Below are 24,652 nucleotides of genomic sequence, written 5' to 3' on the forward strand. Positions count from 1 at the left end.
AAATCAAACAACAATTAGTTGGAAATTGCTGTAACCCTACTGATGCAACAGCAACACAGCAGTTAGTACATCTTTGAAAACACACAGTCAAACATGCACACAACAGGGCCCTGTACTATGAAGCAAGTCCAGTATATCCCATCCTTTATTCTCTTACTGGAATATCTGAAATCAGGATAAAACTTCCCATCGCTGGTCAACCCGGGATTTCTCTGCACTATCACATGAAAGGGATGGTGTTGCCCGGTCAAACATGGTACGTAAACAGCCAGCAGAGCAGCTGATTTTACAGTGCTACCCCTCAGCCTCCTATGGTATCAATTTCAAAAACCTATGTCGCCTCATTCTTGAGTTATCGCTTCACAAACTTGGGCCTGTCGGCAGGGTGACCACAGTCCCCATCAGTCTGATACGGCTGAGAGTTAAAAAGGAAGATAAAAATAGAAGTTAAACACATGCAGTAACAGAGGTGCTGTACACTGCTTTAGTATTAAAAGTATATGAAGTTTAGCTGATTTGAAACCAGGAAGGAAAGCTGCCAAAACTGCTGACTGTGTAACTTATCAAACTTCTCAATATCACAACTCTATCATTAAGACAGAGGATCTGATGGACTATAATGTAATGAAATGTGTGTTTGAAAGAGTTTTTATTGTATCAGCTGCAGCCTGACAGTGAATGAATACAAGAGCAGAATTCATTTGATACAAACTGAGCGAGTACAACAAGGAGCTCTGTTTTGGGACCATACACTAATCCTCACAGAACTGAAACGGTTTAATTGCAGCGAACATGTAGACTTCACACACAGAGGTCTGAGGGACCGCACAGACTGGTACGTAGGTGGTGATCTGCGATCTCTATCATAACCTCCTTTTATAAGAGGTTAGTTACCATGGGTACATGGCCAGGTAGGCAGTGGATATATACTACGTCTTACTGCACCATCTAAGTAAAGAAAATCCAGGGTTAACCCTGAGATGACCTGGATAAGACAATTTTTATCTTGACCATCCTGCTTCATAGTAGAAGCCATAGGACATGAGCTGGATGTGCCACAAGTACAAAACAGGCCCCAAAATAACCGGCAGCGTGTTTGGGCTCTGAGTCACTGGTTGAACAGCAGCGCTCGCACACATTGGCAGAAAGACATTTTTCAGAATACTATTTAACCCCCACATGGCAAAAAGTGTCATCTGTTTTTTTAAAGCACGGCATGGTCAGTGACACGAACAGGTAAGTGTGGCGTTCTAAAGTAACAGATAAACATTGGTTGGATTTTAAGTCAAAGAGTAAACGGCCGTCCACGCAGGATGTGATCGCGGTGTTGTTGAGTCAGCGGCCTGCAGACATTCAGGTTCTCGAGGGTTAACTCCAAACTTCACGTCACCAGCAGCCATCTTGATAGTTGTTGCCTGAAGGTCTCTGTCACTAAAAATCACTTCCTATGTGGGTGCCTTTAATAACAGCTGTTTGCTATGAGACAACCAAAACACACACAGAATGCAGCAAACTTTAAACACTACTTTGAAGAGAATTCCAGGAAAACTGCTTTTTTTGGGAAACTGAGTCGCAGCAAAGACAGCAGGAGGCCAGCTTTGTTTAGGCCAAGCAGATACATCAGACAACAGTGCAGAGCAATGGACACTGTCATGACTTCATGCTAGTGAGCACACAAGCCACTAAAATGTGAAAAAGCTGAAGCGGGTTGCTTCACACCTTAATAACAGACAAATGGAGCACCAGAGCAGATATCAACAGTCGTACAGTAAGTCCATTTAAACCCTTTCCCTCTTCGGTCTGTTGAACACGACACAAATGCAGCATGCAATTCTAGTCATTTGCTTCAGCTGGATATTGCAGCACCCACAGACGCCTTCTCACAGTTTTATCCAAATCTCTGCGAGCGTGTTCAGCTGCTGATCGACGCTGACACAGTACAGATTCCCCTGTCAGCACCGCTCACTGCTCAACTCTAGGTGTGTAGTCAGGCCGTCGAGTCTGAATGATCTTTGGTCGTGGTGGGCGGGGCTTGTCATCCTGGTCGCTGTCATCGGGTGCTGAGCTGTCACCGCGTTCGTCGTCGCACACATGGACAACCACGCTGGGAGTGGTTGGTGTTGCTGTGTGAAGCTCGTACTTACCCCCTAAGAATAACACAAAAATGGTCAAATTGGAGGACGTTTCCCACAGGGCGTGCTACAATGTACCAAGTCACTGTGCAGCGATGAGGTTTCCCTCTTCAGCGATAGAGATGATGCAAAATGGAGAACAAAGCTGTCACGATCCTGACGACCTGATGATCTCAGTCTTAGATGTCAATGAGGACATTTTGTCTGACGTCAGCCGGCAATTTCAAATGTATCAAAGAAACTATTTTAATCATTCAATTTTAGGAAACATTGCTTTTATATATCTGGAGGCAGAATCTAGATGCTTTAGCCACATCAGCCGACACCAACTCCTAACCCATACTACCTTTACTTCTTCTAACTTTGACATTGGTGGTGTGAACATAGCATTAGCATGTGGAGCTGCAACAGGTCTAAATAGTTTTAACAGTCAAATAGTCCATATGTTATACGTTTGTAATTTGTAATGAAGACTCCAGTGACATTTAAATAGGGGCGGCTTTACTAAGTGACAAACGTGTTTCGGCGTGTGGCCTTCATCGGGGTCATTGAAGGCCACACGCCGAAGCGTGTTGGTCACTTAATAAAGCCGTTCCTATCCCGTCTTTAAGTCTGACGTCATTAGCCGTTCCCGGGCCTAAACTCTGCTGCAGGTCCCAAAGTCACATGATCACTGCGGCATTACTGAGAGTTAAAAACTGTCTAAATTCTTTCATCTTTAATAAAATGATCAGCGTTGCTGCTTTACCAGGTGTAACAATTAAGTTTAACATCCAGGCGTCCATGAAAACAGGATTTACAGTGGGGCAAAAAAGTATTTAGTCAGCCACCGATTGTGCAAGTTCCCCCACTTAAAATGATGACAGAGGTCAGTAATTTGCACCAGAGGTACACTTCAACTGTGAGAGACAGAATGTGAAAAAAAAAATCCATGAATCCACATGGTAGGATTTGTAAAGAATTTATTCGTAAATCAGGGTGGAAAATAAGTATTTGGTCACCTCAAACAAGGAAAATCTCTGGCTCTCACAGACCTGTAACGTCTTCTGTAAGAAGCTTTTCTGTCCCCCACTCGTTACCTGTATGAATGGCACCTGTTTGAACTCATCATCTGTATAAAAGACACCTGTCCACAGCCTCAAACAGTCAGACTCCAAACTCCGCCATGGCCAAGACCAAAGAGCTTTCGAAGGACACCAGGAAAAGTATTGTAGACCTGCACCAGACTGGGAAGAGTGAATCTACAATAGGCAAGCAGCTTGGTGTGAAAAAATCAACTGTGGGAGCAATCATCAGAAAATGGAAGACATACAAGACCACTGATAATCTCCCTCGATCTGGGGCTCCACGCAAGATCTCATCCCGTGGGGTCAAAATGATCATGAGAACGGTGAGCAAAGATCCCAGAACCACACGGGGGGACCTGGTGAATGACCTGCAGAGAGCTGGGACCAAAGTAACAAAGGTCACCATCAGTAACACACTACAACGGCAGGGAATCAAATCCCGCAGTGCCAGACGTGTTCCGCTGCTGAAGCCAGTGCATGTCCAGGCCCGTCTGAAGTTTGCCAGAGAGCACATGGATGATACAGCAGAGGATTGGGAGAATGTCATGTGGTCAGATGAAACCAAAGTAGAACTTTTTGGTATAAACTCAACTCGTCGTGTTTGGAGGACGAAGAATACTGAGTTGCATCCCAAGAACACCATACCTACTGTGAAGCATGGGGGTGGAAACATCATGCTATGGGGCTGTTTTTCTGCCAAGGGGACAGGACGACTGATCCGTGTTAAGGACAGAATGAATGGGGCCATGTATCGTGAGATTTTGAGCCAAAACCTCCTTCCATCAGTGAGAACTTTGAAGATGAAACGAGGCTGGGTCTTCCAACATGACAATGATCCAAAACACACCGCCCGGGCAACAAAGGAGTGGCTCCGTAAGAAGCATTTGAAAGTCCTGGAGTGGCCTAGCCAGTCTCCAGACCTCAACCCCATAGAAAATCTGTGGCGGGAGTTGAAAGTCCGTGTTGCTCGGCGACAGCCCCAAAACATCACTGCTCTCGAGAAGATCTGCATGGAGGAATGGGCCAAAATACCAGCTACTGTGTGTGCAAACCTGGTAAAGACCTATAGTAAACGTTTGACCTCTGTTATTGCCAACAAAGGTTATGTTACAAAGTATTGAGTTGTATTTTTGTTATTGACCAAATACTTATTTTCCACCCTGATTTACGAATAAATTCTTTACAAATCCTACCATGTGGATTCATGGATTTCTTTTTCACATTCTGTCTCTCACAGTTGAAGTGTACTTCTGGTGCAAATTACTGACCTCTGTCATCATTTTAGGTGGGGGAACTTGCACAATCGGTGGCTGGCTGACTAAATACTTTTTTGCCCCACTGTATTACATTTAACGGAGTTAGAAGTTAACAGGAAGTTCGGTCGCTAGCTTCCACCTAAACATGATGTAACATGTTCTGACTGAGAGATTTCTGAAAGAATTCAAACGTACAGCTCTGCTGTCACTTCCAACATAAATGAAGACAGGAAACTAAACAGTAGTGACGTTTGTAGGGTTACTGAAGTTGGACTAGCTGGTATATAATGATGTGCTACGTGATCGCTAGCGACACAGCTATGTTAGCATAGCATAAACACAGTGAAGCTGGAGGATGAACGCTAACTTTTTTCCACTCGATAAAAGTTAACGTGAGGGTTCCTGATGGTTAGAGACAAATACAGTCGCATGGCAGGATGCTGTAAACGGACCAAACTTCAGTCAGGAGAACAACTGAGATAATCCATCCACAATACGAGGTTAGTCATTCATATACTGCTGCATGCGCTGGGCTGTAGTTACATCGTAAGGTTTTAAAAACAGAGCTTTAAAATGATTAGCGGTAATAAAAACCGAGAGGCCGACAGTGATCACTGACTGTTTTTAGGGGCTTGTAGATTACATAGAACAAGACACAAAGCATTAAAACAAGTTAAAAACACAACAGCCTTAGTGAACACAGCAGTTTGGAAGCAGGATTCGTCACGTCATCACTTAAAGACCGGATTACTTTAAGTGTTGCTGGAGTCTTCAGGTCATCAGATCTTTGTCTTCTCCATGCACCTTGGAAGAAGGTGAAGTTGTGCCAGAAACATTTGTTGGTTTCTAATCCTCACTGCTTTTAAATGTGCTGTGTGTCTATGCTAGCAGACGTGCATGAAGTGTGGGTTTCCCATCACTTCCCTGAGCTCAGTGTCACCCATGTCTCTCGAGGAGCCATTCGCCTGTACGGCTATACAAAGCTGTGTTGCCAGACTTTCACTAACACATAATAATAATAACAATAATAATAATGGATTGTGTGACATGCACAAGACTTGTAAGCATTAATTTATAGAACCTCCCCCACATTTCATGAAAGTTTAACCTTGAAGAAGAGGTCAGAGGTCAAAAGTAACGTGATATTTAGAATCCCTATATGTATTCAATATAAACAAGAGCAGTAAGAAACATAATAAAGTTGTATAGTGCCATTTAAAACTGACTTTTACCTTCAGATCTTTCTATTGCCCATGAAAAAGAGGTCCGTGGTCAAATGTGACATATTTTAAATCTTTTAAATCTTATCTGCAATACCTTCTATATGTTCACAATACACTGTTTGTAATAATGATAGTTTCTAAGCCTTTTAGTCAATTATTGACCAATTATCATTAAACTGACCTTGAAGACCTCAGTGTGAATGGTTTGTATCATAATTCAGGGCTCAGCTTCCTGAGTATCTGGAATCTAGTATGCACTGTTGCTCTATTTACGTGATGTCATCTCGATCCCGACCTGGGACATCTTTTCTCTAAGGAGATTATTTAACAGGGACCATGTACAACAAAACAAAGTGGAAATGAAAATGAAACACTGCAATGAGCACCTACCATAGCACAGCTCCTTAAGTGCGACAGATGGTTCTTTTGTCCTTTTTAAATCTCATTTTCTAGTTTTTCTCTTTATTATTTCTGTTCTTTTCAGTGCAGCAGGGACAGCACTTAATTTTGTTGTACTTGTTTCCGTGACAGTAACGACGCTCTGATCGCGGTGTTGGGTTTTCCCTCTAAACACCACCCCTGTCTGCAGTTCTGCTGGCAGTCATTGCTACCTGGCTCCTGACTTTGAGTTGTAGGCGTTGATGTCAATATCAGTGTGGAGACAAGCTCACACACTTTGCACTTGTAATCAGTTGTGATGAATTTATCGAGAATTAAATGAAGGAAGACAAAAAGATTAAAAGAAGAGGAACAGCGTTTTAAATCATGTACCACTCAGCTTCGTTCCAAGCCTGTAAAGAGCCTTCAGTTTGCATTTGAGGCTGCAGGAAGTGTCGATTGTGTTTTTACAAACCTGTCACACATTCACACACAGATGGAAAACACAAATCATAATGTGTTGTATACCTGGCCCCAGTTTAGAGATGGCACAAAGCAGGTCATAGTTGATGACCGGGGTGGCGTCCTGAGACTGTTCCCAGCCGACTGGAGGGGAAGCAGGAGGCGAGATCAGGAACTGCTTCTCTGGCTTGGGAGGCTCCAGCCGAGGACTCCCTATGTGCACAGACTACACAGTGCAAAGGCAGGGAAGCACTTTATAATAACCAGCAATATATCACAGGTTTACTGAGACTGTAGCATCATATAGAAAGAAACGGATTGATGATTATGTTTCTGTCACCTACCTACCCAGCTAACTAATGCACTGATATTTATACAGTGCTTCTATAGTCGTACCACTGAAGCCACACAGTCACATTAAACTGTAGATTCGGTGATTTATTGGATATTTTTTCCTGTGTATTTCACCAACTTTAACTACAGTGAGAAAATTCTTTATTCAATCCCCTTCTGACTTTGTAAGTTTGCTTAAAAACAAACGAACAGTTTCTCATTTTTAGGGTAGTTTCATTCTAGTAGAAGAAGAAAAAACGTTGCAAAAGTTCTACGTTGATTTGCATGTAACTGGCATCGTCCCACTGCTCCAGTGAGAGTACCACCCCAAGTCCCCACAGCAAACATGGAGGTGGAAATCCTATGCTTCTGGGATCCGCCCTACTGTGAAGTGGAACGTCTAATCACTGCCCACTGCCTCATTCACCACAGGGCATTGTGCACCGGTCGCAGTAGATGGCCCCTGCCCCTCCCTGAGCCTGGTTTTGCTGGAACAGTTTTTCCTTCCCACTGTCGCCAAAGTGCTGCTCATAGGGGGTCATATGATTGTTGGGTTTTTCTCTGTATGTGTTATTGTAGGGTCGACCTTACAATATAAAGCACCTTGAGGCGACTGTTGTTGTGATTTGGCGCTGTGTAAATAAAACTGAACTGAAATGTTTATTATTTTGTAGCATTAGAAAGGATGAATTAATCAGCTAGCTGACATAAAGCAAGCTAACAACATTGTTTAGATAGACAGAATGTAACACTTATAAACTACACTAGGTTATTCTATTCTTATAGACGTATACAGAGCAGCAGCTCCATTCATATTAAACTGAAGCTAACATGTCAAATTTAGTCTGGAGGACGCTGACCGGTGTCACAATAAGTGAAAGTATGCACATCTCTATAAGAGAAGAACGAACACTGCTATAACACACAAGCTAATGTTCTTCCACAATGTACAAGTTGTTTTTTAGTTATTATTTCAATTTTCATTTATTATTCCAAACTCTGGGACAACCATAGAGGACATTCAGAAAGTGAATCAAGAGCTCCGCCTGGTTCAGCGCCTTGAAGGTCTGAACAAGTTACATTCATGTGTCTGATAGATCTCAGCCTACAGATATTACCTGAGCGAAGTAAAGTCTCATTTCTTTGCCGTTGAAGTCCGTCTTATGTAGTCGGAGTCTCGCCTCCGCTGCAGCCAGAGCATCTCTGAAACTGATCCTGATCCGCCGAAACGACTTGAAGTACTGGAACTGCACCTCCGAGTCGAATGAACGGAACAAGGCCTCAAAGCCAGCCTGGAAACATAGAGGAAGCAGACAGCAGGAGGAGACTGAAGTAATGACTGAGATCTCTGAACCATCTTACAGACTTCAACTCCGTTCAGCCCATTTAGCACTTTCTTCACTTTTTAGCTAAAAATATTGAGCAAGAGCCAGTTTGAAGATTCTATGAATAAAGCCACAGACATCTGATCATGCAGACACACTAAAATGATCGATATTACCTAAACGCCTACAGATTAGCACACATTAGTGCAGATGTAGGATTCATCTTTTTCTTAACACCGTTTTATTATCGAGTTGTACCAACAGCTTAAGGAAACTATGTTAAAAAGCACGGCCATGCTGCAAAATCCTCATTACTGTGTTTTACAGTCAGTCTTGGCTGTCCATTACACCATCTAACAGTCGAGTTGCTGCATTACTACTGAAAGACCGTTTTTAGAGGGTAGTTGAGCTGGATGCTTGGGTTGATTCAGCTGTAAAATCACGTTTAAGCAGACCTCTCAATAGCTACATTACATGATGAACTGCACATAAAACCTATATACAGTCAACACAAAATGCAGTTGGAAGCTGCTGGTCGAGCCTGGAAGCCAGTAAAGATGTCTCATGATGCACACAGGGTCAGCTGCAGTCAAATTCCAGGAAATCCTTTAGTGACACCGTACTGTTACCTGCACCTCAGAGTGGTGGAATAATTCCCGGCTGGTCACCGAGGCCACCAGGCAGAACCGGTTACATTTAGTGGTCTTAATGTGCATGACAGGCGACCCGCCGATCCGCAACCTTTTCCACCTGATAACTGAGTTCAGGGTGCGATGCAATGCTGTAACAGTCAATGAAGTTGAGGAAGAGGAGGGACGAGGTTGGAGGACTGTTGCTTTCCCCAGGGTGACGGACGAGCAGAGACAACGGGATGTTCCAAACAGGACTGTGGTCGGGTTCTTCCCCAGCACTGGCTTCACATGCGCAGCAGCAGTTTTCCTCCTTCGGTGCCCACAGTACATCAAGTCCACAACGTTAGAGAGGCAGTGCGGCACATTCCAAGATTATGAAACGAGAATCTAAAGTTAGAAATTGAAAACAACATCTAACATTTGCTAATCTGCGTTTTCTTCTGCTTCTGCTGCAGCTTGTTCCTGTCTCGCTCAGCAGCAGACTGAAAACTCAAGGAATTTTCCAGAGATTTGGGTGTGGAGAGCTGAAAATGTCACTCACACTTTAATCTCTCTCTCTCTCCCAGATCCAAAGCCACTTAAATGAGGCCCTGCCAGCCTATGACGCATTAGCCACAGTCCCCTCCTCTCTTTTTCCTGGTCTCATTCACTGCAGGCCAATCATCGGTGGAAGGAGGAGGGAAATCTATTTTCTTCTCTCTTCCTATTCCTCCACTGACAGATACAACACTGACTAATCATACAGAATGAAGGGCAGTGACTGCGTCTGTGCGGGAGAGTGGGAGACAGAGCTGACATCACTGCCTCCTGATGCTGTTTGTTAGTGGAAACTATGACAGGGAGCCTCACTTTGGATTCCATACGCAGAACAAAAACATACATTCATATCTTTTCTCTTTGTATATATGACTGAAAGACAGAGAAATGACACAGGTAGCTGGGAGACTGACGCCCAAAGTAAAAAATAAAAGGGCTGAAGGAAGAGTAGAAAGACAGGACGAGTGAGAAGCATGAAGGGATCCAGAGGCAGGTTGATAACATGCTTCTGTGAGGTATTAATAGCAGAGAGCTTAAAGCTTCACACAATGACAGACAACACTGTGTCTGACTGCTCATACAGTCAACATCATCATCTTTATTGATAAAGCACTTTAAAACAACCAAAGTGCCGTACACTGGAACTGAATAATACAGTTACATAAGATATCAATTAAAGCCAAATAAAAGAAAAAGTATAATCTTTAATTAGTTAGATATTAACTAATTTAATTACAAGAAGAACTACGTCTCTCTGGGGCCAAAAGCCAAAGACTAAACATGACGGCTGACATATACAACATACATGACTTTTCATTTCATTGAGGGGGAAAAAAGTCACAATATTTACAAAGATCACCAAGAAGCACTTAGAGTGCAGATGTCTGCTAAATCAAATGACTGACCTTGAAGGAGAGGTCAGAGGTCGATGTTTTGAACAATGACCTTGGAGACTTTGGTAGATCTGAGCCAAATTTGAATGGATTGTTAAGACTCTGAAAAACCAAGTTTACGGACACCACACCATGAAGCTACCAGCAGATTACTCCAACCTGGAAGTTCCAAGCTGAGTAAGCACACGTTTCATTTATAATAATAATAATAATAATAATAATAATAATAATGGATTGGATTTATATAGCGCTTTTCAAGGCACCCAAAGCGCTTTACAATGCCACTATGCATTCACTCTCGCATTCACACACTGGTGGAGGCAAGCTACAGTTGTAGCCACAGCTGCCCTGGGGCAGACTGACAGAAGCGAGGCTGCCATATCGCGCCATCGACCCCTCTGGCCAACACCAGTAGGCGGTAGGGTGAAGTGTCTTGCCCAAGGACACAACGACCAGGACAGAGAGCCCGGGGATCGAAACCGGCGACCTTCCGGTTACAGATACGCTTCCCAACCCCCTGAGCCACAGTCGCCCCTTTTTACGCTGTACAAAGCTAGTAACACACTGATAATATTCACGGGGAACTCAGTGGGACTGTAAAAACAACACTGGACGCCAACTGAATGTTCTTGCTGCTGTTAGACCTCAATCCCCTGATCATCACCGACATCTGTCACACATCTGTCACACTTGGGGTGGCTGCAGCTAGGTAGAGCAGGTCATCTACTGATCGGGCGGTTGGTGGTTCAATCCCTGGCTCCTCCAGTCTGCATGCCAAATATCCTTGAGCAAGACACTAACCCCAAGTTGTTCTCTGGTGCATCAGAGTATGAAAGTGTGTGAAGCTTAATTAGGTTACTTGGGTAAGTCTAAATTGCCCATAGGTGTGAACCTGAGTGTGAATGGTTGTCTGAGAGCAGGTACACGGATTCTGCACATAGACTTAAACACACAGCGCGACCCGCGGATCAGAATCAGTTAGATGTCGCCTTTCTCACTGATCCTGATCTGTCGGCGGGTCCGCGCTTTGTGTTCACGCCCTTTTTTGCGCCGATTCTAAAGCTGTTAGTTTGATCTCTCTCCAAACAATATTGACCTATATTCACATAACTCTCTCTCTCTCTCTCTCTCCCTCTCCCCTCCCTCTCCCTCTCTCTCGTTTACAGGCTGTCAGCCGCTGTTTGTTTTTTCCGTTTACATTCTTCCGAAAAGAAAACCTAATTTCTGCCGTTCAATACTGAACAAATTTAAACTTTTTAAAATTATTCAAAATGCAAAACGCTCAGCCGTGTCTCTAATAAAACCGCTGTAACATCAGAGGTAATGTTCATATGTTGATTAATGGTTTTCTTTCGTTTTTGATGTACTGCAGAATATTTTTATAAAATCCAGGCCAGGAAAATCTCCTTCATGTTTTTCTGTGTTTTATCCTCAGCTACTTTGACACAAAGGCCTCTGCTGTGACGCTCACACCTTTGATAAAGTCTTGCGTGTGTCAGCTTCCTTTTTATTGATACAAAAATATGTAAATGTACTGATCTGAATTATGGTAAAAAAATGGTAAATGGCCTGTATTTATATAGCGCTTTACTAGTCCCCAAGGACCCCAAAGCACTTTACATATCCAGTCATCCACCCATTCACACACACATTCACACACTGAATTATAATATTTCTGACTGTCAAAATTTCCCAGATTTAAATCGAATCAAATCGAATTAAATCAAATCGTGGATCGAATCAATTCGGGACCTTGTGAATCGGAATTGAATCGATTCTGGAAATCAGTGACGATACCCAGCTCTAGTACTGACAAGCCAGCTGAATGGTACGAATAAGCTCCAAGCTGTAAATGCATATGTCCAGTGGAGACGGTCAGAAAACGACTACAAGAAGACAGCTCCTTGGAGGACAGGACCAACTTCACACCCCATCAGACCTGCACACTGTTAGACCTCTGCCTCACCACAACATACTTCAAATACAACGAAGGCTTCTACAGACTAAAACATGGCTGCGCCATGGGCTCCCCCGTGTCACCTATTGTAGCCAACCTTTACATGGAGGAAGTGGAAAGGAAGGCTCTTGGCTCTTTCAAAGGAAGAGTACCCAGCCACTGGTACAGATATGTAGACGACACCTGGGTCAATATCAAGACACAAGAAGTGGAATCCTTCACTGCGCACATTAACGCTGTGGATAAAAACATCAAGTTCACCAGGGAAGACACAAAGGACAACTGTTTGCCTTTCCTGGACTGCGCTGTGCACATTGAAGAGAACGGCAACCTCAACATCGAAGTTTACCGGAAGCCCACACACACAGACCAGTACCTCCTCTTTGACTCCCATCACCCTTTGGAACACAAACTTGGAGTAATCAGGACCCTACACCACCGGGCAGAACATGTTCCCTCTAAGCCTGAAGGAAAAAAGAAGGAACACACACATGTAAAGGAAGCACTCAAAACGTGTGGTTATCTTAGAGCTGTGCGATATGACCAACATCTCATATCCCGATATCAGACATCTATCATCCCGATAACGATATAAATCACAGAAATGTAACATTTCCTGTAAAGTCTGTGAATCTCGGGCAGCTCGACTTGCGTGAAGTGTTTCCAGCTGCGCGTCGTGTAGCTGGAGTCGAGTGTTTTAACGATGCATGAAACGATACATTTTTAGACATAAGTTTTAACAGCTGTTGTTTTCTTTGTGAGTATTTATCACATGGCGTGCTGCGGGGAAAAGCCTGTTCTAATGTTTGAGTCTAAGCTTTATTTTTTAGCACCTGGCGGCTCTTTTTTACTTCTCATCCGTAAATAATCTGCATCTTTCACGTGATTCAGTTTATTTTGAAAAGTCTCAACAGGATCTTGAGCTTTATTGTGAAAGGTTTATGTGGAACATAACACCATCGCGGACACGCGATGGTGTTACCGTCGTTGTTGCTAACGACAACGCATAAAAACAGGCGCTTGTCCGTCCGTAGTGTGGTTTTATTAAATATAAGAGAAAGAAGAAATGAATATAGCCACTACAGTGACATCAAAACCATGAACAAATATTGCCGTAAACAGTTTATTTTGCGACACCACAAAACAAACGATAGCGTAAAATGAAACGACAGACGTTTTTATATCGTCATCCGATATATTTGGTTATATCGAACAGCCCTAGGTTATCCTAACTGGGCCTTTATAAAGTCAGCAAAGAGGCACAGAAAAGAAGATCAGACACCAGCGAGGGAGGATAAGAAGGACAGACGCAACAACATTGTCATCCCCTATGTAGCCGGTGTATCAGAGAAACTCAGGAGAGTTTTCTCCAAGCACGACATCCCGGTGCATTTCAGACCCAGCAACACACTCAGACAGAAACTGGTTCACCCGAAAGACAAAACACAAACTTAACAATGTGGTGTTTGCTGTACAGTGCAGCGAGGAATGCCCAGACCTCTACATTGGAGAGACCAAACAGCCACTTCACAAGCGCATGGCACAACATAGAAGAGCCACCTCCACAGGACAAGACTCAGCAGTCCATCTGCATCTAAAGATAAAGGACACTCTTTCGAGGATGCCAACGTTCATATTTTGGACAGAGAGGACAGATGGTTTGAAAGAGGAGTGAAAGAAGCATCTATGTCCACTGTGAGCGACCATCTTTGAACAGAGGCGGGGGTTTACGACACCAACTGTCTGCCATCTATAATCCAGTTTTGAGTTCCCTCCCCAGACGCCTTAACGCCCACTCACATCCTGAGCCATCTGACCTCAGGAAATCACATGATAAGGTGGGGCCAGGTTTCACAATGAGCTCACCCGAAACTCTGGCTGATTGGGACCCACACCCAGTTTCACACCTTGGCTCAGGCGATTAGAGGATCATCAGGGCGTCCTTTTGTCCCTCTGTGGGGGGAAACTCCCACTAGGTTTATAGCTGGGACTCTCCACCATTTGACCTTAGAACTGAAGAAGCTTCTCGGATGAGAGGTGAAACGTCTTCAAGCAACTTAAAGAAGTCCAGACGCTTTTCTTTGCAAGCTCCTTTGACTACGATGACCTGGATGACTGAAAACCTTCACCGACACATGTCCTGTAACAATAAGCAGGCACAGAAAGAAACAGGGAAAACCCTCCACCCAAAGTCCATGACCACGACACTCTATGTCCCTATAAAAGAGGGAGGACAAGGATTAGCGAGTGTCAGAGCCACAATCCAGGACCTCAGCCCCAAACTATGCAAACCTGCCCCGGAGACTATCCAACACATCACAGCAGGATGTAAGATGCAAGCTGTGACAGTGTTCACTGAGAGGCACGACCAAGTAGCTTAACTGATGTACAGGATCATCTGTGTGGCACGTGGACAACACAGTCCCAAGTCCTGGTGGGAGCCATCATCAAACGCTGTTGAGAACAATGAGGCTAAGGTCCTGTGGGACTCCAGACAAGCAGCTGTTGGACAACCAACCAGACACAGTGGTGGGCAGAGAACCATAGCTGTGATAGATCCTGTCCTAGCTTAGAACATCAGGAAGAACGAGCACGGGAAAATCGAGAGGTACCAGGGCTGAGGGAACAACTGAAGCAGATGTAACAAGGTCTCTGAGGAGCTCTGATAATGGCTCTGCGTCAGTGCTCCCCATCCAACCTGTAGGAGCTTCAGAGGTGCTAGAAAGCAGAATGGGAGACACTGTCCAAAAACAGGTGCCAAGCTTTCAGCATCATACTCAGAAAGACCAAAGGCTTCAGCAACGTATTGTGCAAAGGCTGTGAATTCTTATATACATGCTAGAGCAGGGCGATATGACCAAAAATATTTATCACGATATACATTTGAAAATTTACAATAACGATATAACTGACGATATAAGTGACACTACACAAAATACTTTACAACTCCACAACTTTATTAGTGCAAAAAACCCATCAATTTTCACTTTGTCAAGAGATTTTTGTTTTTATATAATTTGATCAGCTTCATGAAATGTGTTTTTCTGTTTTTTAAGCAATCTACATGTCTATGTGACTTTTAACCTTATAACTTTGTGATGAACTTATTCAGCTACTAAATCACTTCCTGTTTTTAGAGAACAGATGTAGAAAAGGGAAATAACCCGTTGCTTTGGGTCTGTGCAAACAAGCAGCTGTTTTTTATGTGCATTAAAGTTATATAAAAATGTATCAGTGCAAATTCTTTGCTGACAGTTTAACCAAAAGGCATTTCCAGTGGAAACTGGCCGACATATCCTCAGCATAACCATGTATAATATCCACACTGTGTGTGTGTGTGAGACAGAAATGTGCAAACACAGTGCTGTAATATTAGTGAGCCTCCTGACAGTCTGCTGATGCTCCCGTGTCCATCGAGTGTTGTGTATTGATGTTAAGCAACACTACAGAAACTACAGACATACTTGCACTAATCACCTGCAGGTCTCAGCCTCACCCTGCTGCAGCCACTGTGTGTGCAAGCCCAGCCCTGCATTTTTTCCATCCCACTGTTTTTGTTTCATCTGCACATTTGTTTCCATTGCCTCACCAGGCAGACGCAAAACAAGCACACATTTTTATGGCACCGTGCTCTCCTTTCTAGCGCAGAAATAAAACTTGCACAGCTCAGCAAACATTAGTATTTAAGTTCATACTGGGGTACAGTGATCATGTAGAGACAGGCCTCTACTGCCCTCCTGAGGCCAGTAGGCGCATAGCAAAACTATAACAGAAGATTTGGAAAATCATCATTTTGCTGATAATACTGACAAACCTTCAGGTCTTAGAGAAAAATGAAGTTAGTGTCCAGCTAACTAGGTTAGTAGAACCAAGAAACTTTAGAAAACTCTAGCAGAACCTGACTGTGTCCACTAGTTAAAAACATTTGTTTTAGGGCTGGGCCATATTATACCGTTCACGGTAATACCGGTATAATGTTAGGCAACGATAGGAAAATGAAATATCGCGATAGAATATGAGTAAAACGCGCATGCGCAGTGCCTTTGTTTTCATACACACATGGCCGATTGTTGAGTGAAACAAATGAACCAGAATTGGTTTGTAAAAATGGTGCAACTTCAGTGATGTGGAACTGGTTTGGTGTTTGTCCGTCAGATACACGACAAAGCACATTTTTTTGCAGAACATGCAAGCGGCCGTCATTATTGTCGGACTAAGATGCTCTTAAATCTGGGAGTAATCTGGGTCCTAAACTCCGTATATTTCAGGTCAAACGAACACTGCAGCATCACTGAGAGTTAAAAACTGTCTAAATTCTTTCATCTTTAATAAAACGATCAGCATTGCTGCTTTACCAGGTGTAACTATAAAGTTTAACTTCCAGGCATCCATGAAAACAAAATTTATTACATTTAACGGAGTTAGAAGTTAGCAGGAAGCTAGCGGAAGTTAGCTCGCTAGTTTCGCTAGTTACCTAAGCATGATATAGCATGTTCTGACTGAGAGATTTCTGAAAAAAATTAAACGTACAGCTCTGCTATCACTTCCAACATAAATGAAGACAGGAAACTAAACAGCAGTGACGTTTGTAGGGTTACTGAAGTTGGGCTAGCTGGTATATAATGATGTGCTACGTGATCGCTAGCGACACAGCTATGTTAGCATAACATAAACAGTGAAGCTGGAGGACGAACACTAACACTTTTCCACTTATAAAAGTTAACGTGAAGGTTCCTCATGGTTAGAGACAAATGCAATCGCATGGCAGGATGCTGTAAACGGACCAAACTTCAGTCAGGAGAACAACTGAGATAATCCATCCACAATACTTGGGTTGCAGTCACGTGGTTCTGATGACGTGCGGAGGCAGCGCGATTTTTGAGTGGAGGGCAGAAGTAAACATGGAGGACACTGTGGAGAGTCAGGAGAGCAGCTATTGTGCAACTTTAGACCCCGTTTCTCGGGAGAGATATAAACAGATAGTTAAAAAATATATCGGACGTGATCCGTATTCTTTGAAAATGTCCGAATACACCACAGAAGTAAAGGATTTGCCTACTATCGACGCTGTGGATATCACCAACTACTTGGTCCTCCAGACTTCTTACTACACTAGGCAGCAAATGAAAGCTTTCAAGAGTCTGGAGGCGTACAATTTTTTTGTCAGCGGGTGGGTCCACAACCTTGGAACAAAACGTCTCCGTGATGGATACAGTTTGGTGTTTGCAAGGGTGAGTGTTTGTTCTTATATTGCTTTATCTTAAACACGCTAACAGTTAGCGTTAGCGGCTTTAACGTCAACAAACATGCCAAATCCTTAGGACTTCGTTAGAGTGACAGTTGTTTGTTTCAAGGTAAACCATTCTCAGAGGTCTAACGAGACACCTCTGAAGACTTGGGTAATTGCAAAGGAGGATGGAGAAGTGATTGCAAAGCACTTGGGCAGCCTATAGTCCCAATCAAGTCAATATTAGACTACTAACTTAAAAGCACTAAGTAAACGAGAATTTAACGACAACATAATGCTAATAAGTTCGTTTGCAAACATAACATTACCTCTGACGAAGTGGTCGCTGCAGACACGGGCATTGGCAGACTCTGCTCCTCCCGACTGTAAACGTAAATTTAAAATCCATTTTTTCCTACGTTTTTCGGTTAGAATTTTCCATTTTTCTCCTCTTCGTTGGGCTATTTTTGGTACCCTAAAATACCGTTTATCAGTTTCTCGGGTCGACCTACTGGAGCATCCGTAAACACAACAGGACAAAGGCATTTTGCGTACTGTCTGTCTGTGATTTTGCGCTGATCTTTTTCACTTCCGCCCTCCAGTCAAATTTCGCGCTTTACGTCGACGTCACGTCTACGTCAAATGAAACCCAGCTATACGAGGTTAGTCATTCATATACTGCAACAACATGGGAATAGAGCAGCTGCCAGAGAATTCAACATTAATGAGTCAATGGTACAGAAGTGGAGGAAGCAAGAAGAATGAGTTTAATAAAGTTTGATTTATCTGACTGCTTTGTTTCGTTTAATGTGCCTTATAATCCCGTGCACCTTATGGTCCGAAAAATACGTACTGCACGCTGCAGTTTAATGTTGCAAAGCTCCTCTTTTTAATTTCAGTGGATATTATACATGGTTATGCTCAGGATATGTCAGCCCATTTCTACTGGAAATGCCTTTTGGTTAAACTTTCAGCAAGGAATTTGCATTTGCACTGTTAAAATTTTATAAAGCTTTAATGTACATAAAAACCAGCTTCTTGTTTAAGTGAAAATAAATGGAAGGTTGTCTTTTTGCGCTAGTAATGTTGTGGAGTTGTATTTTGTCTCGCATCAATTATATCGTCAGTTATATCGTTATCGCAAATTTTCAAATATATATCGTGATAAATATTTTTGGCCATATCGCCCTGCTCTAATTTGTTTGTTAAAAAGAGTTTTCAGTGTTTTGCACACCTTTGCAGGGCTGTGCAATATGACCAAAATCTCTTATCCTGATATAAGACATTTATCGTCCCGACAACGATATATATCACAAAAATTTAACATTTTCAGCTAATTCTGTGAATCTCGGGCAGCTCGACTTGCGTGAAGTGTTTTCAGCTGGGTGTTGTGTACCTGGAGTCCACTGTTACATAAGTTGAAATAGGCGCATTTTTCTTTGTGAGTATTTATTACACAGCATGCTGCGGGGAAAAGCCTGCTCTAAGGTTTATTTTTTAGCACCTGGCGGCTCTTTTTGGCCTCTCATTCATAAACACTTTATTTTGAAAAATCTCAACAGGATCTTCAGCTTTATTGTGAAAGGTTTATGTGGAAATTAAACAAGCGGACGGCGGAGCCAGACGATCATTGTTGCTAGCGATAACGCATAAAAACAGTCGCTTGTCTGTCCGTAGTGTGGTTATATTAAATATAAGAGAATGAGAGAACTTTAAGCAGTTGTACAGTGACCATCAAAACCATGAAAAATATTGCCGTAAACACTTTCATTTGCGACACCACAAATGGTAAAAATGGTAAATGGCCTGTACTTGTATAGCGCTTTTTCTAGTCCCTAAGGACCCCAAAGCGCTTTACACATCCAGTCATCCACCCATTCACACAGTGGTGATGGCAGCTACATTGTAGCCACAGCCACCCTGGGGCGCACTGACAGAGGCGAGGCTGAAGTGTGAAGTGAAGTGTCTTACCCAAGGACACAACGACCGAGACTGTCCAAGCCGGGGCTCAAACCTGCAACCTTCCGATTACAAGGCGACCTCCCAACTCTTGAGCCACGATCGCCCCACAAAACAAACGATAGATAGCGTAATATGAAACGATAGACGTTTTCATATCGTGAGCTGATATATATCGTTATACCGAACAGCCCTACACCTTTGGCTAAAATATATAAGAGGATCTATTAAAAAACTGCTTCCTTGGTAAAACCTTCACAAACTCTGTTTGAGCCAATCTGCATTTTTCTGACGTGCATTTTAAAGATATTCAACTTGTTTCCAGTTTTTAAGCTTTTAAAACTCAATCACAGTATGTTATTTCTTCCTGCATCATTTATTTGTAGGCCAGAACTGCATGCAACTATGCTTTTTGCCATTTTACAAATTTAATAGTGCACTCTTAGAATACTTCCATGAAATACACATTGAACATGACCAACATCAGTATCACTATTAACAGCTGTGACTTATAGGTGAAAGGTTCCATTCATAGCAGCAATTTGGACATGCAAATATGTTTTTAGAAGGTAGAACAATGCAATGAACTTAGAATCTTTGTTTTAGAACTTCTTCAAATCCCAGTTCCAGTGTCAAGTCTTCATGGATCGGACTTGTTTGTCCAGCACATCCCACTGATGTTGGACTGAGATCTAGAGAATTTGGAGGAACACAACACCTCAAACTCCTTGTTATGCTACTCAAACCATCACTGAACCTTGTTTGCCCCTTTATGGCAGGGAGCATTAACCCACTGAAAGACACTGCAGTCATCAGAGCACAGAGTTTCCATGAAATGGTGCGCATTTGTCTGCAACCATGCTTAGGTAGGTGTTACGTGTCCAAGTAGCATCAACATGGATGACAGGAACCAAGGTTTCCTAGCAGAACTTTGCCCAAATTGTGATTGAATATGAACCTGAGTGCGATTCCATTCTTAATCCATAGTGTTAACATGAGGTTGGTCCACGCGGTGCAGGTATAACATCTTCAAGTCTAGAACCCATGGATATCACCAAACGCTGTTCTTCCTCCTTTAAAACGCTCTGCTAGGTCCTTACTGCTGTCAGCGACTCTTCATTTTTTGGGTGTTTCTGCATTCATTTTTGTATCTAATAGCTGAAACGTGTGCTCCATTGGGTTGAGCTTCTTGTCTTTGAAGAATACCCTAATTCTTTAGGTGGGGTGGTAGCACAGATCACCTACTGATCGGAAAGTTGATGTTTCGACCACCGTGTGCTCAAGTCTGCATGCCAAATATCCTTGGGCAAGATACTAACCCTGAATAGCTATGTGATGCAGTGTGGACGCACATGAATGTTAGATAGGAAGCACTTACGGACAAAGCATAGAAAGACATGATTGAGGCAAGTTGTGTAAAGCGCTGTATAAGAACCAGTGCAGAGAAACTTTAGGGCTGCTTTTGCAGTATTTTTTGATCTTCGATGTATTTTGTCACATTTCTCTTGTTCCTGGTGAACTCCACAATGGGATTAGGGTGTCGCTCCCCTCCCTGTTCAGCCTGACACAGTATATACTACAGTAGAAACAAAACTACAAAAGCAGCCTAGGTAGTGTTTGCCCTAGAAACATATTCAAATCCATTTAATGCTTTGTCTCTCCAAAATATGAAATGTACATGCATGCAGTAAACTGCAGTAACAGCAGAGATATGTTTTATTTCAAGGCAAAAGTGTTTAAACAGACGTTATTAACACATTTGCATGTACATACATATTAGCTGCCTAGCTTAATCTTTTCTAAGGAAGATGAACCCTGGAATGCTCTTCATGCTTGCTCACTACTGACTTCCTGGCTTTAAATATATTATCTCCCCCTGCTGGTAATGCAATTATTGCATGCAGTAATGCAACTTCTGCATGCATGTCTATTTCACGTTTTGGAGAGGCAAAGCATGAAATGTAGAGAATATGAGTTTTGAAAAAGTGAATGACTTCTTTACATTACATTAACAACAGCATGATGGAGAGAGGGCATGACGAGCTGACCAAAGTACAGGCTCAGCAGCACTTTCAGATTAGCATCTATAAGAATGTCTGAATAGAATAAGTTTAATCAGCGCTATATCAAATTTCAGTGCTATATAAAGCATATGAAGTCCTATATAAGAAGTCATTTTATTAAAAATGGCTAGAATGCTTAAAACCCCTAAAACCTAACGGTATAAGCTCAGATTAGGGGCCTGTTGGAGGTATTTTCCCACTTTGTAGTGATCAGTGTTGAGGTCATAACCAAAGCCAAGTGGGACTACCAGGACAAAGTCCACAGGAGTCCACTTACCGCTCTTCTGCGCTCCTCTGACCCCAAGCGATTACGACTACGCTGTATCACTGACTAATAAAAGAAAAACCAGGTCAGTGTTCAGTCCGTCACATCTCTCCCAGACAAGCTAAACACCCTCTATGCTCACTCAAACACAGTTTCATGTCCTCCAGTGGGGAGTGAGGCTGCCACAATGGCCTTCAAAAAGGTCAAGCTATATAAAGCTCCAGGACCAGAAAGCATTCCTGGTCATGTTCTCAGAGCACGTGTGACCAGCTGGCAAAGGTGATTGCCAATATCTTCAACATCTCCCTTCAGGGCATCCACCATCATTCCCATCGCCAAGAAACAAGTGGTCTGTCTAAATGACTACTGCCCTGTTGCACTAACATCAGTCATCACAAAGCCAGCAGACAGTCAGACTACACATCCAGTCTACCTCCCTTACACGCTGGTCCAATTAGCCTACAGAAGAAACCGAGCCACAGACGTTGCCATTGCATTGGCCACACACACACTGCCCTGCCCACCTGGAAAAAGGGAACATATATGTGTGAAAGCCCTTAGCTGACTACAGCTCAGCATTCAACATGACAGTGAGAGTTGGAAAACACACTTCCTCCTCGCTCATCACAAACACGGTACAGCACAGATGATATGACCATCACGGGCGACGATGACACAGTCTACAGAGTGGACATGAAGGGACCAAACAACTGGTGCTAGGACAACAACCTCTCTCAACATCAGCGAAACAAAGGAGGCGACAGTGGACTACAGGAAACAACAAAAACGAGTTGACCTTGGCGGCTGTCAGCCAAATCTGATTGGACTGGTAACATAACCCCGCACTACACTACTTCAGTTTTATCAGAATTCATTCAAAGCTTTTGAGCTGTCACGTATAAGACAAAAAAAAGAAAAGGAAACAGATGTTGTGTGAGGAAATGCCACAAACAAGTCACGTAGGTTCATCTCGAGTTCAGCCACTATCAAACTGAAGCCACCGGTTATTGTTTACGAACCGTTGTTGAAAACGTTATGCTTAAGCTAGTTACCGTGAGGATGTCTCATTACTGAAATCACAATAGCAACTAATTAGATGAGCATCAAACATCAAAAGAGAAGTTTTTGATGTTTCTGTTGTTACTCAACTGAGTCTCTCACCAGCTGCTGCACATTGCTGCACCCAGCATCCACAGGAGAAACTGCTCCCAAAGGTGAAAGTGAAGTAACTGCACAAATTATTAGTATCACACAGTCCTGGCTTCACCGGCACAAATCTGTTTTTCCACACAGCACATGTCCACTGGGACTGAATACTCCCTGCCTCCCTCAGAATGATTCTGCTGGCTTTATTTTCATCAAATATTAATGCAGTGACATTTCTGATTTACAGGATGGGGAGTCCATGGAAATGCTCACTGATTTGGGATTCGCCTTGGTGACAGAACCACCTGTTAACCTGCTCACCTCCTTCCCCCAAGAAACTGCAGGAGATGTAGGAGACCGTCCATTATGTATTTCATTTCAGCCATGTTCCCCTGTGTGACATCAACGAACACCCTGACCATTCGGTTTAATCCAGGAGCATTTTGGGTCTGAACCCAACTGGACCTTCTTTTCTGACTAAATCTAGCTAACAGACTCCAAACCAGAGGAAAGCTGAAACTCAGGAATGAACTAAAGAAATTCCAAAGTCCCAGAGACGGTTTCCAGCAGAATCAGTTTGGGGCGTGACTATAGCTACTACTATACTAGTCTTTAATGGAGCTAATTCGTTGATTTTCATGTATAGATGCCAGTAATCCCTCTGCCACCAGATGGAGCGATGAAACCACAGAAACCTGTGGCTCTCCTGCACACACATCTTTCTCATTTAAGGCTACTGTGCTCCATAGATACACGTTTATTTCTGTCATACTATCAGATAATTTCATATTTTGGTTTAAAAACAAAGAACGGTCTCTAATGAACTACACAAAAGCACCAAAGCTATTGGTTCATGTTTCACGTTCATATGTAAGCACTGTTTAGCTGCGCCGCACACAGGCCAGTGCCTGACAGCTTACCTTAAGCCTTTCCTCGTTGAATAAATCCTCCGCCACTTTGCAGGCCACCAGGGCGTCCGGTAAATCCGTGAACTGAACATCTACCGGGGCCGCCTCCTCCTCGCCGCCATTATCCGCCTGCTGCATCACCCAAATATCTGGAAACATCGACAGCCTTCCGTCAGTACCGACACATACTGCTTACTGCCTGACTCTACACCTACCAACACCTTTGATATGCCGCGTACCAAAACCAGGACATGAAGCTATTTTTGTGGATAAACATATTATTATGACAAAGGCGTCGCTGCGCTGTTTACCCGCCGGTGTTAGCAGCGATGTCCTTTCTGTGTGTGCCTTCAGGCGGCCGCTGGCTCCTCACTGTGCTCTCAAACCCGAGCTACTGTCTGACATCAGCTGCACTTACAGCTACCTGTAGCTACACGGAACAGCGGAAGCACTTCCGGGTTTTCTTCTTCGCCGGGCCTTCGCGGCAGTCTACATCCGTTCACGGTGCGTTACTGCCGTCTCACGTTCCTCAGCGGTCCGATGACTTACCTCCACACAGGGGCTGTATCCCAGTTCAGGGTCTGCAGCCTTTTTTTTTAAACTTTATTTATCACATTTTAGACATACAGTTAAGTAAAACAGGAATCACATAAAAGATGACATTGTGGTATTACAATGAGGAACAACGAGAGTGACAGGGACAGTGAAACAAAAGTGAGTAGAAAAATAAAATAAATTAAGGGGAACATAAATAAACAAAAGTTTGCAAGAGCCAAAATCAAGTTAGTAGTTTCAAACGGTTACAGATGTTAACAGTCTTGAGAGCCTTAGTGTTTTTTGATGAGGAGATTGTCCTTATATATGGAGTTCCATTTTTAATACAAGAAGT

General features: G+C 43.1%; 1 protein-coding gene across 3 annotated transcripts; it reads right to left on the minus strand.

The window, feature by feature from the left end:
* LOC120723371 (calcipressin-1-like) lies at positions 1-24,230 on the minus strand. Of its 3 annotated transcripts, XM_040014789.1 has the most exons (5): positions 24,075-24,230; positions 23,776-23,912; positions 7,970-8,143; positions 6,585-6,744; positions 1-2,147 (listed from the first exon to the last, which is right to left on the minus strand). In XM_040014789.1, exons 2-5 carry the CDS (start codon positions 23,899-23,901, stop codon positions 1,963-1,965), a joined length of 645 nt encoding a protein of 214 aa, XP_039870723.1. In that variant the 5' UTR covers positions 23,902-23,912; positions 24,075-24,230; the 3' UTR covers positions 1-1,962. The 3 variants fall into 3 exon arrangements, with proteins under 3 accessions (XP_039870723.1, XP_039870722.1, XP_039870721.1); XM_040014788.1 differs by lacking the exons at positions 23,776-23,912; positions 24,075-24,230 and adding an exon at positions 8,812-10,435; XM_040014787.1 differs by lacking the exons at positions 23,776-23,912; positions 24,075-24,230 and adding an exon at positions 8,806-10,435.
* Positions 24,231-24,652: the final 422 nt, after the last annotated feature.

This window comes from Simochromis diagramma, unplaced genomic scaffold (genome assembly GCF_900408965.1).
Source record: "Simochromis diagramma unplaced genomic scaffold, fSimDia1.1 OVJJ01000165.1, whole genome shotgun sequence".
NCBI lineage: Eukaryota > Metazoa > Chordata > Actinopteri > Cichliformes > Cichlidae > Simochromis > Simochromis diagramma.